The following is a 25,549-nucleotide window of genomic DNA, read 5'->3' as shown; positions in this document are numbered from 1 at the left end:
GGTTTGGAGGACCCACTGGACGGCAACTTCCACAATTTGCCTCTGTCACCGTCGCGAGCACGCTCGCAAGAGCTGTCAGGGAGTCGGCCATGTTGGGCACCAAATTGTGGAAGTTGCCTTCCAGTGGGTCCTCCAGACCACCAAGCATTTCCAGACGAGCCCGTTTCATTGTTACAAGACGGTTTTATTTTTCCCAAACAAGTCTCTTAATGCTTTTCAGCAATCGTCTTTTTGTGAATGTTCCTCGTGCTCTCGCTCTCCCCCAGCTCCAACAATGTCTCTCCTCCCGGTTGCTGCTTATACAGAGCGACAGGTGATTAGATAACAAGGCCCAGGTGGGCCATCTTGGCACCTGTCGCTGACTTCGAGGCCGGTCCTGGCACACCCCGCCTCAATGCAGGCCCGCAGGCCACGCGCGCCCTCCCACAATTATATTAAAGTAAATATTCTTTTTAATTAGGAAGTAACAGCCACACTCTACTTTCTGTAGGGGAAAGACAGGCTTCATCATCGCCATCAACCTGATGTACGGGATGGCCTCCTTGTCCAGCACTTTTGCGCTGCTGCTCGTCACAGAGTCGGCCATTAAGTCCAAGCACGTGCAGAAGGTCAGCGGCGTCTACCTGTCAAACTTCTGGTTTTCCGCACTGCTGTGGGACCTGGTAAACTTCCTGTTGCCGTGCCTCCTCATGCTGGTCAGTAACACAATTCTAAAAGTCGTCATGCTTCCACTTTGTGTTGCGATAACGTTAACATCTGTTCCTCTCCTAGGGGGTGTTCCAGGCCTTCAGCGTGGATGCTTTTGTCAAGGACAACCGGCTTGTGGATGTGTTGTTGTTGCTTCTGCTGTACGGTTGGGCTGTTGTGCCTCTCATGTACCTGATGAGCTTCCTCTTCTCGTCTGCGGCCACTGCTTACACCCGCCTTACTATCTTCAACATGATTTCTGGTACCGCCACCTTTTTAGCTGTCACCATCATGGATATACCAGGTAAGATTTTGGATGGGTCTTAAATAGTGCAATTGTGAAAAAAAATGTGTAAAAGCACGATCAAATATATTTTCACTGAGCAAAGTTTCCTGCACGGTGATCTGATTTCAAATCAAAATGAATGCAAAAGATGACCTTAAACTATACTTAATACTGAAAAAATAGTATTTGTTGCCTCCGCTCACTTGTTACCTCGCTTTAAATGGACCTATGGTGATTTTAATCTACACATTAAACCACATCCTTGTGGTCAAGATAATATGTATTGGATATGCTTCGGTGTAAATTCTGGGTACATTTTGCTCCACAATCGTTTTTTTGAGTAGGTTCGTTTGTGGAGGTGTTCCTAGATTGCAAATGAAGCATGAAGCCATGCCCCACCCTCCCCAAAAGATACATATATATATGTATATATATATATATATATATATATACCGTATTTTTCGGACTATAAGTCACAGTTTTTTTCATAGTTTGGCCGGGGGTGCGACTTATACTCAGGAGCGACTTATGTGTGAAATTATTAACACATTACCGTAAAATATCAAATAATATAATTTAGCTCATTCACGTAAGAGACTAGACGTATAAGATTGCATGGGATTTAGTGATTAGGAGTGACAGATTGTTTGGTAAACGTATAGCATGTTCTGTATGTTATAGTTATTTGAATGACTCTTACCATAATATGTTACGTTAACATACCAGGCACGTTCTCAGTTGGTTATTTATGCGTCATATAACGTACACTTATTCAGCCTGTTGTTCATTATTATTTATTTATTTTAAATTGCCTTTCAAATGTCTATTCTTGGTGTTGGGTTTTATCAAATAAATTTCCCCCAAAAATGCGACTTATACTCCAGTGCGATTTATATATGTTTTTTTCCTTCTTTATTATGCATTTTCGGCCGGTGCGTCTTATACTCCGGAGCGACTTATAGTCCGAAAAATACGGTACACTATATTGCCAAAAGTATTTGGCCACCTGCCTTTACTCACATATGAACTTGAAGTGCCATCCCATGGAATTGTCCAAAATGTTTTGGTATCCTGGAGCATTCAGAGTTCCTTTCACTGGAACTAAGGTGCCCTGCCCAACTCTTGAAAAACCAACCCCACACCATAATTCCTCCTCCACCTAATTTTCACACTCGGCACAAGGCAGTCCGAAATGTAGCGTTCTTCTGGAAACCTCCAAACCCAGACTCGTCCATCAGATTGCCAGATGGAAAAGCGTGATTCATCACTCTTCATGGAAACCCATTCCATGAAGCTCTCTGCGTACTGTACGTGGGCTAAATGGAAGGTCACATGAAGTTTGGAGCGCTGTAGCAACCGACTGTGCAGAAAGTCTTTGCACTATACGCTTCAGCATCCGCTGACCCCTCTGTCAGTTTACATGGCCTACCACTTGGTGGCTGACTTGCTGTTATTCACAAACTCGTCACTTTTCTTGTACAAACCCCGTTTCCATATGAGTTGAGAAATTGTGTTGGATGTAAATATAAACGGAATACAATGATTTGCAAATCCTTTTCAACCCATATTCAATTGAATGCACTACAAAGACAAGATATTTGATGTTCAAACTCATAAACTTAATTTTTTTTTTGCAAATAATAATTAACTTAGAATTTCATGGCTGCAACACGTGCCAACGTAGTGTTACACGGCCTTTCCTTTTAACAACACTCAGTAAACGTTTGGGAACGGAGGAGACACATTTTTTAAGCTTCTCAGGTGGAATTCTTTCCCATTCTTGCTTGATGTACAGCTTAAGTTGTTCAACAGTCCGGGGGTCTCCGTTGTGGTATTTTAGGCTTCATAACGCGCCACACATTTTCAATGGGAGACAGGTCTGGACTACAGGCAGGCCAGTCTAGTACCCGCACTCTTTTACGATTAAGCCACGTTGATGTAACACGTGGCTTGGCATTGTCTTGCTGAAATAAGCAGGGGCGTCCATGGTAACGTTGCTTAGATGGCAACATATGTTGCTCCAAAACCTGTATGTACCTTTCAGCATTAATGGTGCCTTCACAGATGTGTAAGTTACCCATGTCTTGGGCACTAATACACCCCCATACCATCACAGATGCTGGCTTTTCAACTTTGCGCCTATAACAATCCGGATGGTTCTTTTCCTCTTTGGTCCAGAGGACACGACGTCCACAGTTTCCAAAAACAATTTGAAATGTGGACTCGTCAGACCACAGAACACTTTTCCACTTTGTATCAGTCCATCTTAGATGAGCTCAGGCCCAGCGAAGCCGACGGCGTTTATGGGTGTTGTTGATAAACAGTTTTCGCCTTGCATAGGAGAGTTTTAACTTGCACTTACAGATGTAGCGACCAACTGTAGTTACTGACAGTGGGTTTCTGAAGTGTTCCTGAGCCCATGTGGTGATATCCTTTACACACTGATGTCGCTTGTTGATACAGTACAGCCTGAGGGATCGAAGGACACGGGCTTATCTGCTTATGTGCAGTGATTTCTCCAGATTCTCTGAACCCTTTGATGATATTACGGACCGTAGATGGTGAAATCCCTAAATTCCTTGCAATAGCTGGTTAAGAAAGGTTTTTCTTAAACTGTTCAACAATTTACTCACGCATTTGTTGACAAAGTGGTGACCCTCGCCCCATCCTTGTTTGTGAATGACTGAGCATTTCATGGAATCTACTTTTATACCCAATCATGGCACCCACCTCTTCCCAATTTGCCTGTTCACCTGTGGGATGTTCCAAATAAGTGTTTGATGAGTATTCCTCAACTTTATCAGTATTTATTGCCACCTTTCTCAACTTCTTTGTCACGTGTTGCTGGCATCAGATTCTAAAGTTAATGATTATTTGCAAAAAAATTTTTTTTATCAGTTTGAACATCAAATATGTTGTCTTTGTAGCATATTCAACTGAATATGGTTTGAAAATGATTTGCAAATCATTGTATTCCGTTTATATTTACATCTAACACAATTTCCGAACTCATATGGAAACGGGGTTTGTAATAAAGTTGACTTTGGAATATTTATGAGCGAGGAAATGTCACGACTGGATTACATCCTATGGCAGTTCCACGCTGGAAATCACTGAGAGGGGCCCATTCTTTCACATTCTTTCACAAATGTTTGAGAAACAGTCTCCATGCCTAAATGCTTGATTTTATACACCAGGCCAAGTGATTAGGACACCTAATTCGGATCATTTGGATGGGTGGCCAAATACGTTTGGCGATATATTATATATATATATATATATATATATATATATATATATATATATATATATATATATATATATATATATATATATATATACTGTCTCTGGGAAAAAAATTGCTTAGACATCTTCAAGATATATACTGTAAAACTTGAAGACGTCTAGGCTATTTTTTTCCCCAGAGCCAGTCGAAAAAAACTTCCATAAACAGTATGATTCACCCGGTTACAACATTAGGTCATGTCAATGCATTTATGTTACTGAATGTCGCATGTTGGTTGTTATGCAAATGCTAGGATTACAGGAAAATAATTCTTTATCCTACCTTTTTTTGTGTGTGTGTGAGACCCCCCTCTGGCTGAGAGTTTGACGTAATGTCCAAATAAAGTATGTCCACCTCGCTGCGACGTCACAATGTAGCCGGACTGCAAAACCCTGCAAACCAACGCAACCAAAACTGCTTTCAAGCTCACACCAAAGTGCATGAACCCTTATGATTTGACTATGATCATGATTTTAGTATCCAACATTGTAACAACATTTATAAGCCAGAAAAGACAACATTTGATCAAAAGTCCCCATTAATAGTCATTTATATCCTTCAGAAATGCAATAGATTTATTTTACATATTTGTATTACTTCTTGTCCCAGCTATACTTACAGTTAATTTTCTTTAAAACAGGAATTTAGTTCAAATTCACATTTAAGTTTCTAGGTCTTTGCTCACTCCAGTTCCCCCATTACCCAATCTGAAAAATTTACAATATTCCACAAGTCGCATGGTCCATAAGAAATTGCAATGTTGATATCCTCTGCAGGTCACCGGACTTATTTATTTTTCTGTATATTACATGCTACTTTAACCGATATTTTAAAATCACAGCACAGTCTCATTACCAGAATTGTTTGTTTATTTTTGAAACAATTGTTTTTTTTCCAAGAATCACTCTAATGTGCTTAGTGTCAACATGCCATGTATTTGCTACTCAGATGCTAAAAATTCACCCCTGTTACTTTTTGAAATTCTCTAAATGAGCCTTGACGAAATGAATGCGCCAATACACATTTTGAGTAGTTTATTTTATTTGTGTATTTTCAGATTAAGAGTAATTGAAGTTTATTTTCAGAATTTTCTAAAAACAAATCACACTCTGATTTCATGGAATGGCACATATACACACCAGAAACCTCACTAGATCCACCTGCATCAGCCATACCTGCAGTTGTATTTAGTTTCTAGCAGTGTAAAATAGTTTTGTCCGACGTGCAAGGTGAGGGATGAAAATAATTTACTGCTCTTGTCTTTCTCTTTAGAGTTACACCTGCAGAACCTGTCCCGCCTCCTGGATAAGGTGTTCTTGATCTTTCCCAACTATTGTTTGGGCATGTCCTTCTGCCAGTTTTACCAGAACTATGAATTCACCTCGTTTTGCACGACCAGCCCAGTCACTCAGACTATCTGCAAATACTTAAGTAAGTGCAGCCACGCTGTGGTGTGGTTGTTTTATTCTTGCGCAGTATGTGCTTTGAAATGTTACAATAATGCAATGTGCTGCCCACACTCACCGCTTTATGTGATGGATGTGTGTAATAATGAGTTTTTGTGGGGGCGGTGCTAAAAAAATATCTATTAAAATGATCAGACTTTATTATTATAATGACAATACATGGGTGTAGATACTCTTTAAGAGAAGCACATTCAAAAGTTTTTTTTTAACTAGGAAAGTATTTTGTTATTGAAGACAAAATAGGGAACATCAAGCCAAATTAAAAGTTATAACGTATTGGTTATCTACAAGAAATAGTTGAAATATTAGAAATACACCATACACATATACAAAGTACAATAATAGCATTGAATATCATAAGATGTACCTAATGTTGTGTCTGGCAACTGTATTTCTACCACAAACAGTGTATATTTTTCTCTCATTGTAGATATTACATACCAAACAAACTACTTCTCCATGTCGGCGCCGGGTGTGGGCCGCTTCTTGCTGGCTTTCTCCGTTCAAGGAATTGTCTACATCATTTTGTTGTTCGTGATCGAGCTGCAGTGTGTCCACAATCTACGGCGATTGCTCTCCTCTCTTTGCAGGAGTAAAAAACAGGTGGGGATTGTGCAAAGGTGATATTTGAAACTTCATCCACCAATTCTCTTTTTTGTGTGTGTGTTAGTTATCTTTTATAAGCAATGCGGCACTGCTGCCAGAGGATAGAGACGTCGCAGACGAGAGGAAGAGGGTCCTGGAGTGCCAGCCGATGGTGGAGTCGATGGTCGGGAGTCCTCTCATTCTGCAAGAACTCAGCAAGGTGTGTAACCTGAGCTGCATGGCTGAAACTGTTGCTGCGTTTGAGATGACTGAAATGTAGTTTCCTCACCAAACTACATTTGACCAAATGATATCACACAAACAGGATATAGTGCACATTAATCGCAATACTATTAAGTATGTTAGTTGTGGCGATGCCGCATGTCAGCTGTTGGCGGGAGTCCAGGAAGCAGAGAATGTAGGCAAAGTGTAAGAACGTGGTCCCTTTATTAGCTACCAGGCAGAGTTGAAGTAACACAGGTTCGCTCCGTTTTATTTATGATTTATTTTAATGTCGTAACAACTATTTTAATATGATTTTGAGTAAATGCTTTAAAATGTAATATCGGAAATTATCGGTATCGGTTTCAACCTCCCGACTTTCCCGGGAGACTCACGAATTTCAGTGCCCCTCCCGAAAATCTCCCGGGGCAACCATTCTCCCGAATTTCTCCCGATTTCCACCCGGACAACATTATTGGGAGCGTGCCTTAAAGGCACTGCCTTTAGCGTCTTCTACAACCTGTCGTCACGTCGCTTTTCCTCCATACAAACAGCGTGCCGGCCCAGTCACATAATATATGCAGCTTTTACACACACACAAGTGAATGCAACGCATACTTGGTCAACAGCCATACAGGTCACACTGAGGGTGGCCGTATAAACAACTTTAACACTGTTACAAATATGCGCCACACTGTGAACCCACACCAAAAAGGAATGACAAACACATTTCAGGAGAACATCCGCACCGTAACACAACATAAACACAACAGAACAAATACCCAGAACCCCTTGCAGCACTAACTCTTCTGGGACGCTACAATATACACCCCCCGCTACCACCGAACCCCGCCCCCCCAACCCTACCTCAACCCCCCACCCTCTCCCGAATTCGGAGGTCTCAAGGTTGGCAAGTATTCTCTAGTATACTCTGGACTGAAGCTGTGTGCCTTCATTGTTTTTGTAGCTGTTGTTTTGAGGCATGTTTAAAAAAAAAAAGAAAAAAAAAGCACTTTGTCAAAGTAGAGTATTTCCCATAGTGGGTATCAGGATTATCTCAGGGAGAGCATGTCCCAAATTCCAAGCTGCTGTTTTGAGGCATGTTAAAAAAAAAAAAGCACTTTGTGACTTCAATAATAAATATGGCAGTGCCATGTTGGCATTTTTTTCCATAACCTGAGTTGATTTATTTTGAAAAACCTTGTTACATTGTTTAATGCATCCAGCGGGGCATCACAACAAAATTAGGCATAATAATGTGTTAATTCCACGACTGTATATATCGGTATCGGTTGATAGCGGAATCGGTAATTAAGAGTTGGACAATATCGGAATATCGGCAAAAAAGCCATTATCGGACATCTCTAATTTTGAGTAAAGAAAATGAAAATATGAAAAAATGGGAATGGAACACTTTGGCATACAAAAGCTAATGAACCAGCACTAAAGGAAGGCACAATGTGGAACTAAATAGAACTAATTAACAATGTGAAACAGGTGTGCTGACAGGACAAGGAATTCAAAGGTGGTAAAGGTGTTGCAAACAGGAAATCCTCCCAAAACAAGAGCACCAGGACAGTAAATGATACCTAACAGAAAAATAAAGAACAAAGTCCAAACTGTCCCGTGGGAGCATGACAATTACGATTAAAAATAGATGCATTGATAATACATAGTTTTTTTTTGTATTTAGTGTGTATTTGTTGACTTTTCCTAGTTCAAAGTCAGAAGTATAAAACAATCCCAGTTTTGCAGCAAATGTAAAGTGCCAATGATGTCAACAAATATGAAGGAAATTATGGTTTGTGGTACATTTTGGGTTCCTCCCATTCAATTTGCAATGTCACACGAATGTGAAGACCAGGGGTGTCAAACTCATTTTGGATGGGGGGGCCACTTGTAGAAAAATCTACTCCATAACGGGCCGGATTGGTGAAATCACGGCACGATAACTTAAAAATAAAGACAACTTCAGATTGTTTTCTTTGTTTAAAAATAGAACAAGCACATTCTGAAATTGTACAAATCATAATGTTATTGTTTTTACAATTATCTGTTGTGGTTAATAGTGTATATACTTTATTTGTCGTTATTTGTATTTTCTGAATAAGTTATGTGATACTGTTCATCAGTCAACTCATTGGTTTTAATTTTCAATCTATCTAGATAAAAAAAATTATACCAAAATCAAATTAAAGGATGTTATTCATGTAGTTTGATAATGTTCCTCGACTGATTTACTAACATCATGTGGTATATTTTGTACATAAGTAGCATCATATACAAAGATACAAATAATTGCTATTGCGACATCCAGTGGACACATTTAGAACAGCTGTTTCTTTCATTCAAAAATTTAAAGGGGAACATTATCACAATTTCAGAAGGGTTAAAACCATTAAAAATCAGTTCCCAGTGACTTATTTTATTTTTCGAAGTTTCTTTCAAAATTTTACCCATCACGCAATATCCCTAAAAAAAGCTTCAAAGTGCCTGATTTTAACCATCGTTATATACACCCGTCCATTTTCCTGTGACGTCACACAGTGATGCCAATACAAACAAACATGGCGGAAAGAACAGCAAGGTATAGTGATATTAGCTCGGATTCAGACTCGGATTTCAGCGGCTTAAGCGATTCAACAGATTACGCATGTATTGAAATACATGCGTAATCAACAGATGGTTGTAGTGTGGAGGCAGGTAGCGAAAACGAAATTGAAGAAGAAACTGAAGCTATTGAGCCATATCGGTTTGAACCGTATGCAAGCGAAACCGACGAAAACGACACGACAGCCAGCGACACGGGAAAAAGCGAGGACGAATTCGGCGATCGCCTTCTAACCAACGATTGGTATGTGTTTGTTTGGCATTAAAGGAAACTAACAACTATGAACTAGATTTACAGCATATGAAATACATTTGGCAACAACATGCACTTTGAGAGTGCAGACAGCCCATTTCAGGCGCGCTAAGAACATATATTTTTCCACGATTTCAGCACTCAGGTTAACCATACCTAAATAGACACAAAATACTGCATTACACAAGACTACCCGAATGTACTCGAATGATTGAAAAAAATAAATGTTTTTAAGCTAAATTATTGGTAAACACAGTTTATGTATAATAATTTACGTAAAACCGCGAGTAATGAATAAAGTTTTCATCAATTAATATATTCTGTAGACATACCCTCATCCGCTCTCTTTTCCTGAAAGCTGATCTGTCCAGTTTTGGAGTTGATGTCAGCATCTGCTTTGAGTGTCGCAGGATATCCACACATTCTTGCCATCTCTGTCGTAGCATAGCTTTCGTCGGTAAAGTGTGCGGAACAAACGACTGACCATTTCGTCGGCTTTCCCCACAGCCTCGTATTTTGAACAAATTTCGTCCAATTTCTTGCCACTTTCGCATCTTTGGGCCACTGGTGCAACTTGAATCCGTCCCTGTTCGTGTTGTTACACCCTCCGACAACACACCGACGAAAGTGAGAAAATGGCGGATTGCTTCCCGATGTGACGTCACGTTGTGATGTCATCGCTCCGAGAGCGAATAATAGAAAGGCGTTTAATTCGCCAAAATTCACCCATTTAGAGTTCGGAAATCGGTTAAAAAAATATATGGTCTTTTTTCTGCAACATCAAGGTATATATTGACGCTTACATAGGTCTGGTGATAATGTTCCCCTTTAAGGTACATTTTTATACTTAGCAAACTCACCCGTGAAGCCTGATCTGACCCTCGGTCCGTATATTTGACACCCCTGGTGAAGACTGTTGAATAATCAGGCAATGAAATCAATGAAAACCTGCCTATGAATACAAAACATACACAATTGGCTTTTTTACACACCAGTCTTACTGAGTCTCCTCCTCTTCCTCTCCAGGTGTACAGCAGCGGACAGACTCTCCTCGCTGTGGACCGCCTTTCACTTGCCGTGGGGAAAGGAGAGTGTTTTGGCCTGCTGGGCTTTAACGGCGCTGGAAAAACCACCACCTTCAAGATGCTGACTGGTGATGAAAGCGTGACCTGCGGGGACGCCTACATCGACGGCTACAGCATCTTAAGAGACATCAAAAAGGTTAGTACAGAGGGGGGGGCGTCAAATGAAATTTGTGTGCATTGTTGAATGGAAACGAGATAGTCAGCAAGACAAATTCACTTCGGCCAAGGGTCGCCAACCCGTTGATCGCGATCGACCGGTCGATCTTTGGGACCAACAATGCAACAATGCAATATTCAGTGTTGACAGCTAGATTTTTTTGTGGACATGTTCCATAAATATTGATGTTAAAGATTTCTTTTTTTGTGAAGAAATATTTAGAATTATTCATGAATCCAGATGGATCTCTATTACAATCCCCAAAGAGGGCACTTTAAGTTGATGATTACTTCTATGTGTAGAAATCTTTATTTATAATTGAATCACTTGTTTATTTTTCAACAAGTTTTTAGTTATTTTTATATCTTTTTTTCCAAATAGTTCAAGAAAGACCACTACAAATGAGCAATATTTTTCACTGTTATACAATTTAATAAATCAGAAACTGATGACATAGTGCTGTATATTACTTCTTTATCTCTTTTTTTCAACCAAAAATGCTTTGCTCTGATTAGGGGGTACTTGAATTAAAAAAATGTTCACAGGGGGTACATCACTGAAAAAAGGTTGAGAACCACTGTGTTAAGGCAACAACAGGATATTATTGCAGTGTTGTCGAATAAAAAAATGACTTCGTAAAAAAATGTGTTAGTGTGGAAAATGAAGTGCCTAGAATGTGAAGGATAAACATACTAAATGTAATAAACACAAATCCAATGCTCAGTCATATTTAGTACTATAGAGAGGTGGTAATAAATAATAAGGGCGTGCTGTCGTGAGGAAAACTTAATTGCTTCTTGCTTCTTGGTTTTACCTCAGTAATTCTTTCCGTGTGATGGTTCATCAAGTGGCTTCTCATATTGCTTGTATTCTATAGAGGTTAATTTGGGGTTTTATTACTGAAGCTGTTTTGTTTTTTTACACTGAATTTGTGGAACTTAAAGGAGCTGTTTGCAACTTCCACACAGATGTCTAGAGTGCACTAACTTTCTCATGTACCGTATTTTTCGGACTATAAGTCGCAGTTTTTTTCATAGTTTGGCCGGGCTCCAGTGCGACTTATATATGTTTTTTTCCTTCTTTATTATGCATTTTCGGCAGGTGCGACTTATACTCCGGTGCGACTTATACTCCGAAAAATGCGGTATTTTACACAGCATATCCCATCTTTTACGGCTTGTAGGACGTAATGATGTAACTACGTACGTACGTAACACATGCACACGCATTAGCTTTGAGTGTTGTTAGGTAATGATAGCGATTTGGATAGTAAATCTTAGCTGTCATTGAATGCATATTCTATCATCACATGAACATGACTGAAAATTGTTTGTTGCGTCACTTGGACTGCTTTTGTATGTGTGCACGTGCTCCCTTTGCGTACGTGTAGATGAGACAGGGTGAGTGACCGCCAACATTTCTTCCTTCATTTAGGTTTGTAAGACTGTAAATATAAACATGAAATACACAAAATCTAGTTAACATACATAATGTCCATTGTGCATTTTACATAAATAAAAGGTTTAGTGTTACTATATTCACACAATACACTACAAATTATAGATGTCCGATAATATCGGACTGCCGATATTATCGGCCGATAAATGCTTTAAAATGTAATATCGGAAATTATCGGTATCGGTTTCAAAAAGTTAAATGTATGACTTTTTAAAACGCCGCTGTACGGAGTGGTACATGGACGTAGGGAGAAGTACAGAGCAGTTGCGTCTCCCAGTCATACTTGCCAACCCTCCCGATTTTTCCGGGAGACTCCCGAATTTCAGTGCCCCTCCCGAAAATCTCCCGGGGCAACCATTCTCCCGAATTTCTCCCGATTTCCACCCAGGCAACAATATTGGGGGCGTGCCTTATAGGCACTGCCTTTGCGTGCCGGCCCAATCACATTCACTTTTCACACACACAAGTGAATGCAAGGCATACTTGGTCAACAGCCATACAGGTCACACTGAGGGTGGCCATATAAACAACTTCAACACTTTTACAAATATGCGCCACACTGTGAATCCACACCAAACAAGAATGACAAACACTTTTCGGGAGAACATCCGCACCGTAACACAACATAAACACAACAGAACAAATACCCAGAACCCCTTGCAGCACTAACTCTTCCGGGACGTTACAATATACACCCCCGTTCCCCCCCCAATTCAACCCCGCCCACCTCAACCTCCTCATTCTCTCTCAGGGAGAGCATGTACCAAGCTGCTGTTTAAAAAAATAAATAATGCAATTTGTGACTTCAATAATAAATATGGCAGTGCCATGTTGGCATTTTTTTCCATAACTTGAGTTGATTTATTTTGGAAAACCTTGTTACATTGTTTAATGCATCCAGCGGGGCATCACAACAAAATTAGGCATAATAATGTGTTAATTCCACGACTGTATATATCGGTATCTGTTGATATCGGAATCGGAATATCGGATATCTGCAAAAAAGCAATTATCGAACATCTCTACTACAAATGTTTACACATATAGAAAATAAAACAACATTCACACAACAAACATTGTATGTGACTTATCACTATTAGCGTTGTCGCCCTCTATTGGTCTAGTTTAGCACTACATGTATTAAACTAGGTTTGATCGTTACTCTCAGACAAAAAAACAACACGACCACAAATTCAAAATACATCACCAAGTCAGCAATTTCAATACAAAAAAACTAAATATATTTATGCACAAATTATAGCTACGTACAAATGTTTGACCAAGTTTCGTGATGAAGCTTACATGCTGGGATTTCTACCTGTGTTGCTGCTTGTCTGGATCAATATGTCCGTCGCTTAAATTGATCCGTCAGGAAACAATGACTCGAGCACTAAAACATTCATACTTGTTGTTAAAAATCGTATTTTTGTAATTTATTTAGATTTTTTTTCATGGTTGTAGAGTAGTCTTCTTCTACTCATCCCACTGCTGCTTCACTGTGACACATACAGTCGTAGTCAAAAGTTTACATACACTTGTGGCCAAACAGATGAATTTTTGTTTCATCTGACCACAGAACTTTCCTCCAGAAGGTCTTATCTTTGTTCATGTGATGTCAGATGAAACAAAAATTGAGCTGTTTGGCCACAATACCCAGCAATATGTTTGGAGAAGAAAAGGTGAGGCCTTTAATCCCAGGAACACCATCCTACCGTCAAGCATGATGGTGGTAGTATTATGCTCTAGGCCTGTTTTCCTGCCAATGGAACAGGTGCTTTACAGAGAGTAAATGGGACAATGAAAATGGAGGATTACCTCCAAATTCTTCAGGACAACCTGAAATCATCAGCCCAGAGGTTGGGTCTTGGGCGCAGTTGGGTGTTCTATCAGGGCAATGACCCCAAACTAGGGGTGTATTGGTACACAAAAATTTTGGTTCAGTACGTACCTCAGTTTAGAGGTCACGGTTCGGTTCATTTTCGATACAGTAAGAAAACAACAAAATATAAATTTTTGGTTTATTTATTTACCAAATTTGCAAAATCTTCCACCAAAAATATTTTTCTTAGTGGAATATTTGATTTGAAGTAATCGGAACCTTGGATTGGTCAATAATTCATAATAACATTGATTTTGATTCAATATTATGTTTTGAGCAATGACAGTTTGAAAGAAAAAAAAACAGCTTTGTTTTATTAGTCAACATTGCAACTTTTTCTAAATTACATTGAACCTTTAAGCTTTTTTATTTCACTTTTGTTATGTTTTTGTTTATTTTAATAGTATTTTTATAATGTGCCATGGGCCTCTAAAACATTAGCTGTGGGCCGCAAATGGCCTCCAGGGCACACTTTTGACACCCCTGCTATAGATAATAAAAAATAAAATCTGATAAATCTATGGATAAAAAGCAGAGCCTGGCGACGCATGCGCGTTTATCATAACTCTATCGCTCTCTCTCTGTCTCTGCCCTTCCCTCATGAATACTACTGCGCGCACAATTTGTTTTGTTTTCAACCCCTTCTTAGCCCTGAACGTACATTGAAAATACACGCAACCCTAACTCAAAATGCATTTGAGGCATTTAAGAAACTCCGCCCTGACAGCTCCGCAAAAGAGGACATGTCCGGTAAAAAGAGGACGTATGGTCAGTCTATCGTAGCCCGTTAGGTGCTAGCATGCCGTGTGTTGTGCCTCGGTGTGCATTGTTTACACAACGTGCGTTACGCTACTTAATATGTCCGTGTGGAAACTCGTTCGGTACACCTCCGAACCGAACCGGAACCCCCGTACCGAAACGGTTCAATACAAATACACGTACCGTTACACCCCTACCCCAAACACATGTCAAAAGTGGTAAAGGAATGGCTAAATCAGACTAGAATGAAGGTTTTAGAATGGCCTTCCCAAAGTCCTGACTTAAACGTGTGGACAATGCCGAAAAAACAAGTCCTTGTCAGAAAACCAACAAATATAGCTGAACTGCACCAATTTTGTCAAGAGGAGTGGTCAAAAATTCAACCAGAAGCTTGTGGATGGCTACCAAAAGCGCCTTATTGCAGTGAAACTTGCCAAGGGACATGTAAGCAAATATTAACATTGCTTTATGTATACTTTTGACCCAGCAGATTTGGTCACATTTTCAGTAGACCCATAATAAATTCATAAAAGAACCAAACTTCATGAATGTTTTTTGTGACCAACAAGTATGTGCTCCAATCACTCTATCGTCAAACGTAAAAACTCCTCGAGCATTCGGTGGAGCATATGTGTCCCAAACCTGACTAACTAACAAGTTCAAAGTTTTATTATTATAATCAAATGACAGCAGTCATTTCCATGAGATTATTTTCTAATATAAGTGTTTTGGCCCACTTACAATGACTATAAGATATTGTTTTTCATGAGCTGTGTACTAGTATTATATGTCTGGGTGTGGGGTCCTGCTTTGGAAATAATGTGTACCGGTACCCCTTTCAGATATCGCATTTAGTTCCCACTAAAACATTCACATGTTGCACAATGAGATGTAAACATGGGATTATGTGTACATTCTTGTAACGTTCTGTTTGTAAAATATATCTTTATTAGTATTTCTTTAATATAACTTTATTAGTATTTCTTTAATATAACAACATCATTTTATGATTACGGTTCGGGTTCGGTGAATGCGCATATGAAACTGGTGGGGTTCGGTACCTCCAACAAGGTTTAGAACCACTGAACTAGACATTGATAAGTTGTGGTAGAGATATTCCTGGTTTTTAATTCTGAATATTATTCATACACCTTATCTAAAGGGACAATTTTAAGGTAATCTTAAGGGCAATTCTCTCTTTTTCACAGGTGCAACAGCGTATTGGATACTGCCCTCAGTTTGACGCCGTGTTGGATCACATGACGGGGAGAGAAACCCTGAGCATGTACGCCAGGCTTCGAGGAATACCCGAGAAGTACGTGTCGGGCTGCGTGGAGAACGTCCTCAGGTCGCTCCTGCTAGAGCCGCACGCCGATAAACTAGTGCGCAGCTACAGGTGGGCCAAGACCTTACATTTATTTCCTTACATTTTAAATATTAGCATGTTGGCTTGTGTGTAACACCAATGAACACATAGTGGCGGCAACAAGCGGAAGCTGAGTGCTGGCATGGCTCTCATCGGTGGACCTCCCGTCATCTTCTTGGATGAACCCTCCACTGGGATGGATCCTGTGGCCAGGAGGCTGCTGTGGGACGCTGTGACGCGCACAAGGGAGTCCGGCAAGGCTATTATCATAACATCCCACAGGTGAACCGCTAAAAAAAATGCATGTTATTTAGAGATGTCCGATAATGGCTTTTTTGCCGATATCCGATATTGTCCAACTCTTAATTACCGATTCCGATATCAACCGATACGGATGTATACAGTCGTGGAATTAACACAATATTATGCCTAATTTTGTTGTGATGCCCCGCTGGATGCATTAAACAATGTAACAAGGTTTTCCAAAATAAATCAACTCAAGTTATGGAAAAAAATGCCAACATGGCACTGCCATATTTATTTTTTAAGTCACAATTTGGGACATGCTCTCCCTGAGAGAGCATGAGGAGGTTGAGGTGGGCGGGGTTGAGGTGGGGGGTAGCGGGGGGTGTATATTGTAGCGTCCCGGAAGAGTTAGTGCTGCAAGGGGTTCTGGGTATTTGTTCTGTTGTGTTTATGTTGTGTTACGGTGCGGATGTTCTCCCAAAATTTGTTTGTCGTTCTTGTTTGGTGTGGGTTCACAGTGTGGCGCATATTTGTAACAGTGTTAAAGTTGTTTATACGGCCACCCTCAGTGTGACCTGTATGGCTGTTGACCAAGTATGCCTGGCATTCACTTGTGTGTGTTTGTGAAAAGCTGTAGATATTATGTGACTGGGCCGGCACGCAAAGGAAGTGCCTTTAAGGTTTATTGGCACTCTGTACTTCTCCCTACGTCCGTTTTAAAAAGTCATACATTTTACTTTTTGAAACCGATGCCGATAATTTTGAAACCGATACCGATAATTTCCGATATTACATTTTAAAGCATTTATCGTCCGATATTATCGGACATCCCTAATATTATTCTTAGGATCCTCTTATGTTCTGACTGAACGTGCTCCCTCTGCAGCATGGAGGAGTGTGAGGCCCTTTGCACCAGGCTGGCCGTGATGGTCAACGGGCAGTTCAAGTGCCTTGGGAGTCCGCAGCACCTGAAGAGTAAATATGGCAGCGGCTACACCCTATTGGCTAAAGTCCATGTCGAGGCCGAGTTGGAGGACAGCGACCTGCAGCTTTTTAAAGACTTCATCCAAAGCACCTTCCCAGGTCAGACCATTCAAATAAGACTTCATCTTCATCGTACATTCGTCTTAAAATCTACTTTAATTTCCTCCTAAACAGGAAGCCAACTGAAGGACGAACACCAGGGAATGGTTCACTATCATTTGACTGACAAAACACTTACCTGGGCCCAGGTACAGTAAATGCCGCCTCCCAAAAAAGGCATTGAATTGTACCCTTGCTTGTGTTATAACTCCCTCTAGTGGACAAATCTGTGAGCTGCAACCTCTTATCAAATCGAATAAGCTCCAAGTATGAGCCAAAACTGAATACTGGGAGGTGTTTCTAATATTTTGCTGGCAATTAAAAAGCTACATGAGATTGCTTAAATGTTAGAAACATGCATCTGTATCGCAGTACAACTATGACATTACCTTATATTACAATAAAACATGCACTGACTTCAATACATATATATATATATATATATATATATATATATATATATATATATATATATATATATATATATATATATATATATATATATATGTATATTTTTTTTCCAATAATTTCTACAACTCTTATTTTTTTGTGATAGAGTGATTGGAGCACATACTTGTTGGTCACAAAAAACATTCATGAAGTTTGGTTCTTTTATGAATTTATTATGGGTCTACTGAAAATGTGAAAAAATCTGCTGGGTCAAAAGTATACATACAGTAATGTTAATATTTGGTTACATGTCCCTTGGCAAGTTTCACTGCAATAAGGCACTTTTGGTAGCCATCCACAAGCTTCTGGTGGAATTGTTGACCACTCCTCTTGACAAAATTGGTGCAGTTCAGCTAAATGTGTTGGTTTTCTGACATGGACTTGTTTCTTCAGCATTGTCCACACATTTTAGTCAGACTTTGGGAAGGCCTATTCTAAAACCTTAATTCTAGCCTGATTTAGCCATTCCTTTACCACTTTTGATGTGTGTTTGGGGTCATTGTCCTGTTGGAACACCCAACTGCGCACAAGACCCGACCTCCGGGCTGATGATTTTAGGTTGTCCTGAAGAATTTGGAGGTAATCCTCCTTTTTCATTGTCCCATTTACTCTCTGTAAAGCACCTGTTCCATTGGCAGCAAAACAGGCCCAGAGCATAATACTACCACCACCATGCTTGACGGTAGGAATTGTGTTCCTGGGATTAAAGGCCTCACCTTTTCTCCTCCAAACATATTGCTGGGTATTGTGGCCAAACAGCTCAATTGTTGTTTCATCTGACATCACATGGACAAAGATAAGACCTTCTGGAGGAAAGTTATTTTCAAAGGCAGTATAGTTGTACCGGTATACCGAACAACTCATTTCTAACATCCTTTTACCTCCAATTTACCTCAAATTGACCCAAACAGTGTCTATGTGACATATGCAGGTGTGGTAGCCAATATGTAAGATTAACCATTTTCATATCATATAGAATAGAATATAATAGAATGGACTTTATTGTCATTATATTTGCATATAACGAGATTAAGGACTCCAATTTAAGGTGCAGTAGTGGAAACAAATATGGGATAAAAATAAATTACACAAGAAGTAATAAAGGTAAAAAACAAGAATTGAAATAAACGGACTACTATCCAATAAAAATAATAATCTATCCTGTACAATATACAAAGCAATATGCAAAATGCTGTACAATGTACAGAACAAGACAAGAGTACCGGAGTAATAACAATCAGTGTGGGATGTATTGCACTCGAAGGGTAATATTGCACAGTAGGGTATTAGGGTAGGAGATTGTATAGAGGTGAATTATTATTATAAGTTAGAGTTCAAGATGGTGACAACTCTGGGAAAGAAGCTGTCTGTGAGCCTGTTTGTTCTGGCTCTGATGCACCTGTAGCAGCTGCCCGATGGTAGCAGGTCGAACAGGTGGAAGCCAGGGTGTGTGCTGTCCTTGGTGATGATTTTTGCTCTGTTGAGGCAACGGGAGTTGTGTACATCCTTCAGGGAGGGGAGGGGGCAGCCGATGATTTTTTGTGCAGAGTTTATGACCCTCTGTATCGCCTTTTTGTCTGCTTCAGTGCAGCTGGCGTACCACACTGTTATGCAGTACGTCAGCAGGCTCTCGACAGCGAGAGCGATAGAAGGTCACCATCAGCTGCCTCTTATATGTTGATTACACAAATTAAAGCAAGCAGAAGATGTTTCATACTGGAAAAAAATAACTTGTTTTTATTGATCTTCAATTTGACCCGTAGCATAACAGGAGGGTTGATCACCTCTCTCGTTTGCAGGTATTTGGCACTTTGGAGGCCGCCAAAGAGAAGTACAGCATAGAGGACTACTGCGTGAGCCAGATCTCACTGGAGCAGGTTTTCCTCAGCTTCGCTCAGCTCCAACACTGCACCGAGAGCAGGAAAAAATAGGCCACACACTCTGCAACAACCGGTGAACCTTCCTCTACTTTCTGCGCCTGTGTGTACGTAGGTGAGTATCTGGACTTGGAATTCCACTTCAGCTTGCGTCGCATATCATGGAAGCGCTGCACCTTTTTATGACTTTTTCTGTTTTTAATATAGCAAGATCAAAGGCGACAACGCCGTGCATTGCTACTGAGTTTGCGTCCCGACTGTATTTGTTATTTATGTACCCTTATTTTATGACTGGATCGCATTTCACCAAAAGAGAGACGAACCACTGAGTTTTGATGTGATATCACGTGATTGTTGCACACCTCAAAGCCTTATCTAACATGTGAGGGGTGGTTGTTTTTATTTGAACTTTATAGCCCTCATTTCAAACCTCTAATCTATGTTGTTCGCAAGGTGCACATCAGGTGAGGAGTTCATGGTACACCCGCTTTTAAGGTCAAAATGCATGCTTAAGGGTGCATGACAGTAAGTCTTCGTCCACCACACGTTTACGTAGGACGTCATTCAATCCTTGTGAAGTTCATCTGCTTGTTGTCCGAAAAACAACATGTCACAGCTTTTGAGACACACATTGAACATAATGTACGTGACGACACTTCAGCTTCAGTAGACCATTATAGATCTTTTATGTGCTTCAATGCCTCGTTGCGTGCGAAATGCAAAATAAATGCCTTGCTCCGTCGACAAAAACGCCCATTCCATCTTTTAAACCTCGTTCAGGTCATTCCTAAAAAGCCTTTGCACTTCTTAACATGAAGATAAGAAATCATATGCGTCTAGCTTTTACCCCGGCTATCACTGAGTCATCCTAACCTGTGGTGAATTATCAACGCAGGGTGTTGATATAAAATGAATGTATTCATGAAGCAAAAAAAAAAAAAACCCAGCATGATACGCTTTGCAGAGCGACATTCCACCAAGTCTTATTTAACCTCTCATTTTTCTTACTTTTTTTTTTTTTAATTGTATTTTTGCACACATTGTCTTATGCACGGCTTGAATTAAACATTTCAAGTGCGTCATGTTGTCGAGTATAAATGGATGAAGGGGGTTTTGCACTGCTGATCGGGGTGAAACATGCTGTATCATATTGAATAATGATAATAACAAGGGAAGTGATATCGTTGTGTACGGAGCTCATCTTGAATGTCCGCTACAGTATGTATACCTGTGTATGTACCATCAAATCTTTTTACATTAAATGACACAAAATGGAAGCAAAAACACGTGTTTTTCTATTGACTCACGCACATCATGGATTGAATTCATTAAAAGAGAAAGATATGAACACACACAGTGACCTTAATTAATTATTATAAATGGTTTTAAACAACTCGGTCGTGGAACTGTGGACCAGCTCTATACTCTCGGCAGGGTCCTTGAGGGTGCATGGGAGTTTGCCCAACCAGTCTACATGTGCTTTGTGGACTTGAAGAAGGCATTCGACCGTGTACCCCGGGAAGTCCTGTGGGGAGTGCTCAGAGAGTATGGGGTAACGGACTGTCTTATTGTGGCAGTTCGCTCCCTGTATGATCAGTGTCAGAGCTTGGTCCGCATTGCCGGCAGTAAGTCGGACACGTTTCCAGTGAGGGTTGGACTCCGCCAAGGCTGCCCTTTGTCACCGATTCTGTTCATAACCTTTATGGACAGAATTTCTAGGCGCAGTCAGGGCGTTGAGGGGATCTGGTTTGGTGGCTGCAGGATTAGGTCACTGCTATTTGCAGATGATGTGGTCCTGATGGCTTCCTCCGGCCAAGATCTTCAGCTCTCACTGGATCGGTTCGCAGCCGAGTGTGAAGCGACTGGGATGGGAATCAGCACCTCCAAGTCCGAGTCCATGGTTCTCTCCCGGAAAAGGGTGGAGTGCCATCTCCGGGTTGGGGAGGAGATCTTGCCCCAAGTGGAGGAGTTCAAGTACCTCGGAGTCTTGTTCACGAGTGAGGGAAGAGTGGATCGTGAGATCGACAGGCGGATCGGTGCGGCGTCTTCAGTAATGCGGACGCTGTATCGATCCGTTGTGGTGAAGAAGGAGCTGAGCCGGAAGGCAAAGCTCTCGATTTACCGGTCGATCTACGTTCCCATCCTCACCTATGGTCATGAGCTTTGGGTCATGACCGAAAGGACAAGATCACGGGTACAAGCGGCCGAAATGAGTTTCCTCCGCCGAGTGGCGGGGCTCTCCCTTAGAGATAGGGTGAGAAGCTCTGTCATTCGGGGGGAGCTCAAAGTAAAGCCGCTGCTCCTCCACATCGAGAGGAGCCAGATGAGGTGGTTCGGGCATCTGGTCAGGATGCCACCCGAACGCCTCCCTAGGAAGGTGTTTCGGGCACGTCCGACCGGTAGGAGGCCACGGGGAAGACCCAGGACACGCTGGGAAGACTATCTCTCCCGGCTGGCCTGGGAACGCCTCGGGATCCCCCGGGAGGAGCTGGACGAAGTGGCTGGGGAGAGGGAAGTCTGGGCTTCCCTGCTTAAGCTGCTGCCCCCGCGACCCGACCTCGGATAAGCGGAAGAAGATGGATGGATGGATGGATGGTTTTAAACAACTGCGATGAGGTGGCGACTTGTCCAGGGTGTACCCCGCCTTCCGCCCGATTGTAGCTGAGATAGGCTCCAGCGCCCCCCGCGACCCCGAAGGGAATAAGCGGTAGAAAATGGATGGATGGATGGATGGTTTTAAACAATTAGTAGTATTAATACACATTTGTTACACCTCTATTTGCTCAGATTTGGGACATATATACTGTATTTTTCGGAGTATAAGTCGCACCGGAGTATAAGTCGCACCTGCCGAAAATGCATAATAAAAAAGGAAAAAAACATATATAAGTCGCACTGGAGCCCGGCCAAACTGTGAAAAAAACTGCGACTTATAGTCCGAAAAATACGGGTAATCGTTTTTTTTTTAAAGATATGTTTTACCTGTATATCATTGAGTGAATTGCTACATTGTAAGATCTTAATGGCAAAAATGTTTTATCCATTTTGAGAATGTTTTTTATGTTGTTTATTTTGAAAATGTTGATGTTTTTTATTAACATGTTCATTTGACTATTAATTGCTGCAAATTACATGATTTTGACCACACAAATTACACATTTTGATAAATAGGTCAACATTTTAAATGATTTTTAAACCAACATAATTATTTTTGTTTTAATATGAATATTTATATAATTGTTAATAAAATTGTTTTTAAATATAACAAATACTATAAAATAAATTCAAGATATGTTCAGATTTTTAAAAATGTTTCCATTATTATGAGAGATTTTCATATGAAATAAGCATTTTATTTTTTAAGTCAACTACTATTATTTCATATTATAGTATTAGAAGCTGCAGAGTACAAGTTGAGAGAATTATTGTTAATATTATCATTGTTATTTTCTTTATCTGTTGCATCCTTATCTGGTTTAATAAGTTGTAGGTCAGAGTTGGCTTATAGGAAGTATGCTAAGGTTCAATTACGAGTACAGTATGAACTCTATTGAACTTATATTCTTTTAACATTCGGGAATTTTTAAAAACTGTATCATAAATACATGGTTAGTATTCTTTGTCAATCAATCAATCAATGTTTATTTATATAGCCCTAAATCACAAGTGTCTCAAAGGGATGCACAAGCCACAACGACATCCTCGGTACAGAGCCCACATAAGGGCAAGGAAAAACTCACCCCAGTGGGACGTCGATGTGAATGACTATGAAAAACCTTGGAGAGGACCGCATATGTGGGTAACCCCCCCCCCCCCCCCCCTCTAGGATAGGATAGGATAGGCTTTATTCATTTACTGTATATGATGTTGTTGCAGTGCAAAAAGTCCACAAAACAATAAGGTTAAACACCTGAAACCAGAGGTAAACATCACAGGACACTAAGGACATAAAAGACATTAAGAGCTGATACAACCAGTTGGCCACTACAGTGGTGCTATTTCCACATACAGCTACAAAAGTAAAAATGAACAATACATATTGCTGCACATTTGATTGCACAATGCAAAGACAAATAACAAAACTAAAATAAAACAACAATTTCAACATCCAAATACAATGGGGTGGCCTCTGCGGTGCTGCACACCATTGTCTGCTGGGGTGGGGGGGGAAGCACGGTCAGAGGCAGGAACAAACCCAACAAAGCAATCAAGAAATCCGACTCTGCCCTAGGCTACCCACTAGCTCAATGTCCAAGTCCAGTCTTTGCAGATGAGCGAGAATCGGTCGGCCAACGCTAGCTCCGCAGCACCGTCTCTTCCGCCGCATCTACTCTGGTCTCTCCATGTGGACTCCGGTGTGGCAGAGGACCAGCAGCCGGGTCTCCGGTGCAAACATGCCCATGGCCTAAAGCGGGGGTCTTTAGCGGTGCACTGGTGAAAAATATGTTTTTTGTTGTAGTATGTTTTCTGTAGGATAAAAATGACACAAACCTTCCTAATTGTTAGAAAGCCCACTGTTTAATAGGATTGTGTTTATGCTTCACTGATGACAGTATTTGGCGAGCGCCGTTTTGTCTTACTAATTTCAGCTGCCCTTGATCTCACCGTTGTGTGGACTGTGACTCCACAGTTTGTTTACATATACAACTTTCGCCGACGCTGCCACAGAAAGACGTGTTTTATACAACTCCTTCTTTGTCTCATTTTGTTATACTGTGTGTGAATGCAGAAAGGTGAGCTTTGTTGATGTTACTGACTTGCTGGAGTGCTAATCAGGTATATTTGGTCAGTGCATGACTGCAAGATAATCGATGCTAACATGCTATTTAGGCTACCTGTATGTACATATTGCATCATTATGCCTCGTTTGTAGGTATATTTAATTTCCTTTACTTATGTCCTCTGTGTATTTAATTTATATTAGCATGTCTCATGACACATTATCTGTATGTAATATTGGCTGCATTTCAGATAGTTGTTTGTGTGCCATGTTGTTCCAGACCACAGCAAACGTCACCCAGCTTGCAAAGATTGTAATAAATCCATTAATAAAACTGGGTCACACATATTTATACTTTTGGCCATTCTAAGACAGTCATTTCCAGGAGTTATTTCACCATATGAGAAGTTTTACTAATGTTTTTCAATGTTGTAAAAATGTGTAGAATAAATATTATATTTCAACATTTCTGTCAACGAAGATTTGGGTCAGCCTGCGACACATAGTCATTTTGATAGTAGGCTAATATAGCTAATATAGACACTTACATCATGTGTTGCCTTCATTATAACACTTATATAAGACTTTTCATTTTTTGCGGCCCCAGACAGATTTATTTTTTGGATTTTTGGTCCAATATGGCTCTTTCAACGTTTTGGGTTGCCGACCCCTAGCCTAAAGGCTCGCCCGCGGCAGTTCACAAAAAAAAAGCACTGCCGAAGTCACGGAAGTGTCACTCCTCGTTGCGCAGTCTCGGAGCGGCCAAATCCAAAAGACAAAAACCACATGAAAACAAAAAAATGAGGATACACAAGAAAGAGCAAAGAGCTCCTGCAACCATCAGCCACTACAGCGGCGATTATAACTAATGTAATTTACTACCATATATGCTTTACTATTTAGTTGTTATAACTATTATTGCCATTAAAAAAATATATTTTTTGCCACTGAAATTTAATGTATTTTTTTTACCTGCCCAATGTATTTATTTTTGTCCTGTCCAGCTTCTCAGGCAAATCCCATTGTCGATGTAGATGCCCATATCGGCTGTACAAATGTACTTTACAAAAGAGA

The 25,549-nt window shown here is 40.5% G+C and overlaps 1 protein-coding gene across 1 annotated transcript in view; it reads left to right on the top strand.

The window, feature by feature from the left end:
• The window catches only part of abca3b (ATP-binding cassette, sub-family A (ABC1), member 3b), a 110,097-nt gene extending 89,058 nt beyond the window's left edge, over positions 1-21,039 (top strand). Inside the window, exons 21-31 of the mRNA XM_061974175.2 lie at positions 491-695; positions 772-991; positions 5,532-5,690; positions 6,156-6,328; positions 6,396-6,530; positions 10,422-10,616; positions 15,942-16,129; positions 16,211-16,381; positions 17,232-17,428; positions 17,504-17,577; positions 19,678-21,039. Coding sequence (XP_061830159.1) covers positions 491-695; positions 772-991; positions 5,532-5,690; positions 6,156-6,328; positions 6,396-6,530; positions 10,422-10,616; positions 15,942-16,129; positions 16,211-16,381; positions 17,232-17,428; positions 17,504-17,577; positions 19,678-19,809 — 1,849 coding nt within the window. The 3' untranslated portion in view covers positions 19,810-21,039. The remainder of the gene's footprint in view (positions 1-490; positions 696-771; positions 992-5,531; positions 5,691-6,155; positions 6,329-6,395; positions 6,531-10,421; positions 10,617-15,941; positions 16,130-16,210; positions 16,382-17,231; positions 17,429-17,503; positions 17,578-19,677) is intronic.
• Positions 21,040-25,549: the final 4,510 nt, after the last annotated feature.

This window comes from Nerophis lumbriciformis, linkage group LG22, assembly GCF_033978685.3.
Source record: "Nerophis lumbriciformis linkage group LG22, RoL_Nlum_v2.1, whole genome shotgun sequence".
Taxonomy (NCBI): domain Eukaryota; kingdom Metazoa; phylum Chordata; class Actinopteri; order Syngnathiformes; family Syngnathidae; genus Nerophis; species Nerophis lumbriciformis.
Note: the sequence above shows the minus strand (reverse complement) of the source record. Positions and strands in the feature narration are given on the sequence as shown.